The sequence below is a fragment of the Thamnophis sirtalis genome, unplaced genomic scaffold, assembly GCF_051295495.1.
Source record: "Thamnophis sirtalis isolate CommonGarterSnake01/CBP01778 unplaced genomic scaffold, rThaSir2_p1.2 scaffold_1, whole genome shotgun sequence".
NCBI classification, from domain to species: Eukaryota; Metazoa; Chordata; class Lepidosauria; order Squamata; family Natricidae; genus Thamnophis; species Thamnophis sirtalis.
In genome coordinates, this window is record NW_028261381.1 from 3429005 (window position 1) to 3435004 (window position 6000).

The 6000-nt window shown below is 44.4% G+C and overlaps 1 protein-coding gene across 1 annotated transcript in view; it reads right to left on the reverse strand.

Annotated features, from left to right (window-relative positions):
• The window catches only part of CCNYL1 (cyclin Y like 1), a 39372-nt gene extending 36574 nt beyond the window's left edge, over positions 1–2798 (reverse strand). Inside the window, exon 1 of the mRNA XM_087706707.1 lies at positions 2364–2798. Coding sequence (XP_087562833.1) covers positions 2364–2601 — 238 coding nt within the window. The 5' untranslated portion in view covers positions 2602–2798. The remainder of the gene's footprint in view (positions 1–2363) is intronic.
• Between the last annotated feature and the right edge of the window lie 3202 nt (positions 2799–6000).

A 6000-nucleotide genomic window follows, 5' to 3' on the forward strand; every position in this document is an offset into this window, starting at 1 on the left:
ATAGAGTAAAAATGTTCTATTTCCTTGTAAAGTAACCTCTCTTGATTTAACAATAAAACAATCTAATCTTAAATTAAGAGAAAGAGATGGATTAGAATCTGATTTAAATGCTGTATCTCAACTGTTGGCTTGGTTATAGTTTGACACTAATATCCAGTCAAAATAATATATCAGGTTCCAAACCCCCTTGGCTTTGCTGTTTTCATTATTTCTAGAAAATTTATAACACTTCCCAAAATAGCCAATATGCAGAGACAGCATCTGAATTGAAGAAGCCAACTGAAAATTAGATAAAATTGTGTTTTATGTTACATTCTTTTGATTATGTGCTGTGTTTCTAAATTCAATTTTGCTCACAATATGACTATGAAAGCAAGATTTTATTAATTTACCGAGCACAACGGAGCTGTCCCAGTGATTTAGACAAATTCCAATTATAGCTAAATATAAATTCAATCTACTGAATTTCTGAAACTTTCATGGACATCATCATACATTTACTATTAATATACCGTAATTGCATTATGGGGGTCACTTCTTCACCTTAAACGTTACCCAACTATATTGAAATCCTTTGAAGTTGGAACCTCTTGTCCTACAGAGACATACAAGCTATCACCCCCCTCTGAAATCCATGAATATGTAATTAAAATCTTCTCCAGAAAGTCCCCAATCTTCTGCAACAAATTCGGATGATATTTAAGCGGATCAAGGAATCCTTTTAAAAAGCAAATTCCAATCTATGAAGAGACATCATTTCACATATGCTACATTACCATGCATATGAAAATGTCCAGTAGCAGAAACAAAAGTAATTCTGAAAGAACAAAAAATGCACAAAAACTGTAACAACTCAGGAAATTGCTGCTCAAATAACCGGGAAAAAGCCAAGGACTAGTGATCTGAAGGGCAGAGGGGGGAAATTCTCTCCAGATTTGTTTCCACCCCACTAAAAAAAATAATCCATTAGAGCATGTTAATAATGCCTCCTCCTCAACGCAACAAAAGTTGGCAATATTGTTTCAACTCATGATGACTATCCTATGCTATTGTAAGGGAATATTTTGATTTCTAAATTTAGGTTTTTTGTAAATGCAACTTTTATCATTTCACATGTGCAGCTTTTGTTGGCAATATTGTTTCAACTCACCTATCCTATCCTATTATAAGGGAATGTTTTGATTTCTAAATTTAGGGTTTTTGTAAATGCAACTTTTATAATTTCGCATGAGCAGCTTTTGTTGGCAATATTGTTTCAACTCACCTATCCTATCCCATTATAAGGGAATGTTTTGATTTCTAAATTTAGGTATTTTGTAAATGCAACTTTTTATAATTCCACATGTGCAGTTTGTTGGCAATATTGTTTCAACTCCTGATGACTATCCTATCCTATTATAAGGAAATATTTTGATTTCCAAATTTAGTTTTTTTTGTAAATGCAACTTTTATAATTTCACATGTGCAGCTTCTGTTGGCAATATTGTTTCAACTCCTGATGACTATCCTATCCTATTATAAGGAAATATTTTGATTTTTAAATTTAGGTATTTTGTAAATGCAACTTTTATAATTCCGCATGTGCAGTTTGTTGGCAATATTGTTTCAACTCCTGATGACTATCCTATCCTATTATAAGGAAATATTTTGATTTTTAAATTTAGGTATTTTGTAAATGCAACTTTTATAATTCCGCATGTGCAGTTTGTTGGCAATATTGTTTCAACTCACGATGACTATCCTATCCTATTATAAGGGAATGTTTTGATTTTTAAATTTAGGTATTTTGTAAATGCAACTTTTATAATTCCGCATGTGCAGTTTGTTGGCAATATTGTTTCAACTCCTGATGACTATCCTATCCTATTATAAGAGAATATTTTAATTTCTAAATTTAGGTTTTTTGTAAATGCAACTTTTATAATTCCGCATGTGCAGCTTTTGTTGGCAATATTGCTTCAACTCACGATGACTATCCTATCCTATTATAAGGGAATATTTTGATCTCTACATTTAGGTTTTTTCTAAATGCAACTGTTATGATTCCGCATGTGCAGCTTTTGCAAACGAGAGACTCCTTTTCTCCTCCACCGAAGGGCTGCGGGGTGTGGAAGGGCCCAACCACTCCCTTCCAGAAAGTTGACCGTCTCACACCCACAATGGGAACCGGGCCACATCCAGCGGGACAGAAACCAGGTGGGCCCAAATGCTCAGTGGGGGAGAAAACACACCCACGCCGGGAACCCGGCTCCCCTCCGGGAACTCCGGGGCTTTGCGCGACTCTTTCGACAGGGACGCCCGAGGGAGGCTTCCGAAAAGGCCGGCGCGGACTCGCAGCAGCAGCAGCCGCTGTCGCTACTCACCGTCCGGGAACTCGCGGTCGCTGATGTGCTGCAGGTGAGGGCCGCCTCCGCCGGGATCCGAGTCTCCCGAGTCCGCCTCGGCGATCTCCCGGTAAGCGCCGCCTCTCCGCTCTACTCCCGCCGCCGCCGCCCCGGACCCTGCTCGCCCGCCGCCGCCCGCCCCCAGAGCGGATCCGCGGGCCCGGCCGAGCTTCGGGCTGGCGCCGGGAGACACGCAGCAGGTGACGGTGTTGCCCATGCTGGCGCGGAACTACGACCGCCGGCGCCGCCTGGGCTGGGCCCGAGCGGGGCTGCAGGAGGCCGCAGGGACGGCCACATCAGCGCCGCCTCATCCTCGCTTCGCCGCCGCCGCCGCCGCCGCCTCAGAGGGGCGAGCCCAGAAGCCGGAGAAGGAAGCGCGGCGCGCGCAGCCCCGTCCCCGCCAGAGGCCGCTCTGCGACGGCGTCCTCGCGCGGCGCCCCGGCGCCAGCCAATCGCGGCCCGCGCCTTACGCCCTCACGTGACCGTCCCGGGGGGGGGAGAAGCCCCCCGATGGCGCCACCCAAAGCTGCGAAGGAGGGGCGGGGCCGAGCGTTCGAAAAGGAGGCGGTGGTGGTGGTGGGGAGGCGTGGCTTCTCTTCTCTGTATTCGCTGGGGCGGGGCGCGCTTTTTCCGGTGACAACCGGAAGCGTGGCTGGGCCGGAAACGTGCGACTCTGGTTTCCAACCTCTCGGGCGTCACTTCCTGTTCCGTCCGGCTCAGCCGTTGTCTTCCGTGGCTGCCGAGAGAGTCCCAAGCGGCCTAGCGTGGTGGGGGGGGGGGGCAGGCCCGCTTGGCGGGTTTCGCTCTGGTTTAGAGTCGGCAGAGTGGAGGCCGCCGCCGCCGCCGCCGCCGCGCCCGCCTTTCGGGAAGCGGGGAGTAGCGATGGGCCGAGCGAAATGTCTCCGGGGAAATCCCAGGACTGGGCCGGAAGTAGGGCGTGGCAAACCGGAAATGTAGCGTTGCGAAGGAAACGAAGGGATCACGTGGCCTCCCCGGAGTCCCTGTGGGAATCGAACTTCATCCCAAAGAAAATAGGGCGCAGTGCGAGGACATAAACACAGACAGGACAGCAGGCCCAGTGTGGACGCTCCCCCTTTGTTATTACTTGACTATCCCGTGATTGTAGTAGACCTCATTGATTTTTATTGCCCCCCCCCCAAAATATAATATCTTGGATTCTTTTGTGCAAAAATTTGGGGAGAAGGGAAGTATGGTGATTGCTTCCTTTGCCCAGTATAATAATGCAGTGTTTCTCAACCTTGACAACTTGAAGATGTCTGGACTTCAACTCCCAGAATGCCCCAGCCAGCATTCGCTGGCTGGGGAATTCTGGGAGTTGAAGTCCAGACATCTTCAAGTTGCCAAGGTTGAGAAACACTGTAATAATGAACGCTCCTATTAGATTCGATTAGATTTAATGAATTTATAGGCCGCCCAATCCCGAAGGACTCCGGGCGGCTTACAACAAATACATTTTAAAAGTAAAAAGTTAAAAAATGAAGAAACACAGATTAAAAAAAAACACCACATCATACATCCAGTCTAGGAGGAGCCGAGGTGGCGCAGTGGTTAAATGCAGCACTGCAGGCTACTTCAGCTGACTGCAGTTCAGCAGTTCGGCTGTTCAAATCTCACCGGCTCAGGGTTGACTCAGCCTTCCATCCTTCCGAGGTGGGTAAAATGAGGACCCGGATTGTTGTTGGGGGCAATATGCTGACTCTGTAAACCGCTTAGAGAGGGCTGAAAGCCCTATGAAGCGGTATATAAGTCTAACTATTGCTATTGCTAATCGGGGCTGGACCTCAGTCATGAGGTCAACAGCCCCAGGCCTGCCGGAATAGCCAGGTTTTAATAGCCTTTCAGAAGGCCATGAGAGTGGGTAGGGTCCGGATCTCGGGGGGTAGTTCGTTCCATAGGGTTGGAGCAGCTACAGAGAAGGCCCTCCCTCGGGTAGTTGCCAGCCGACATTGGCTGACGGCACCCGGAGAAGGCCCACCCTGTGCGATCTTATCGGTCGTTTGGGAGGTATGTATTTGAATAGTTCATAAGAATCCCGCTAGGAAGTGGGAGAAAGTGAGTTCTAGTCTCGCTTTAGGCATAAAGCCAACCTTGGTTTGGTTTATTAGATTTATATGCCACCCTTCTCCCAAGGACTCAGGGGGGCGGGCCTTGGGCCAGTCACTTTTCTTTCAGCCCTAAGAAGGAGGCAAGGACGAACCAGGTGTGAAAACACTGGCCAAGAAAACTGCCAAAACTTGTCTGTACAGTTGCCAGGAGTTAACATTGGACTCGAAAGGCACAACATACAAATACATAAAATTGGTAGGCTGCCACCCGCTTGATCTAGACCAGTGTTTCTCAACCTTGGCAACTTGAAGATGTCCGGACTTCAACTCCCAGAATTCCCCAGCCGCTGGCTGGGGAATTCTGGGAGTTGAAGTCCGGACATCTTCAAGTTGCCAAGGTTGAGAAACACTGGTCTAGACATTGTGAACCCAGAATCATAACAATCCAAATTAAAAATATCTTATGTAACACTGGAGGTTAACAGCAAATACAGATACGTGTGATAAAGCAAAGAAATTTTGGAGTAAGATTAATATTTTAATACATACAATTCTTAAAGATGAAACCAGATAATTTTGGGTTTAATAAGAAAAAGACAAAAAAAAACGGAACTTTGATTTATATATGTTGGCGGCAGCAAGACTATTTTATGCACAAAAATGGAAGGACATTTCAATTCCCACCATGGATGTATGGCTACAGAAGCGGATGGAGTTGGCAGAGATGGCTAAATGACTGTTTCGATTAAAAAAAAAAGAATATAAATACTTTCGTTGCTACATGGAAACCGCTTCTGGACTTTGTGCTTGCGGTGGATTTGGGGTTTTACATTGATTTGTTGTTATAGAAAAGGCTAGTTTATATTATGGAAAAGCCAAAAGTTGAATTTCCATGTTAATGCTTTATTCTACTGCAATAAAGAGAATAAGAAGTCAACACTTTTCTTCTTCCACTGCTCATTTTTCTTTGCCCCATTCCTCCCCACTGTGTCTTACTATTTGCTTTTGTATGTTTGTATTTTATTTTGTAATTTAATAAAATGTTTCAAAATGAACAGTAAATACAGTGAAATGAATGCTACTGTATCCAGTGAAAACGCTGGAAAGCCCTAGAATAGTACTTTGAATAGAAGCAATGCAATTAGACCAAATAAGAAATAGGTAACCACAAAATAAACATTGGGATAAGATATTCGTATAAACTCTCAAGGAGGATATATCAAAAAAGAACCATAATCCAGGTGCTGATAGGTTTCTATTTCCAAAACATTTGGCAAAGTTTTTTTTTTCTGATTAAGCATCTCTGAAAAAAAATCTAAGACAATCTACATGTTCCAAAGTTAATTGTTTCCACTTTATTAAATGATTGATCTGACTTGTTTTTCAAAAAATGTATTAAAAAGTAACTTGAGAAAGTTTGTATATCAATAAATATGGTCAGTTTGGTCTTAAAAAGCTGTGTTGCTTTGTTAAAAGCTAGCTAGGATCTAAGAACTCGGGTTGGTGTTCTGCAAATTTAATCATGGAACTATCAGTTGCTGCACCAGAGC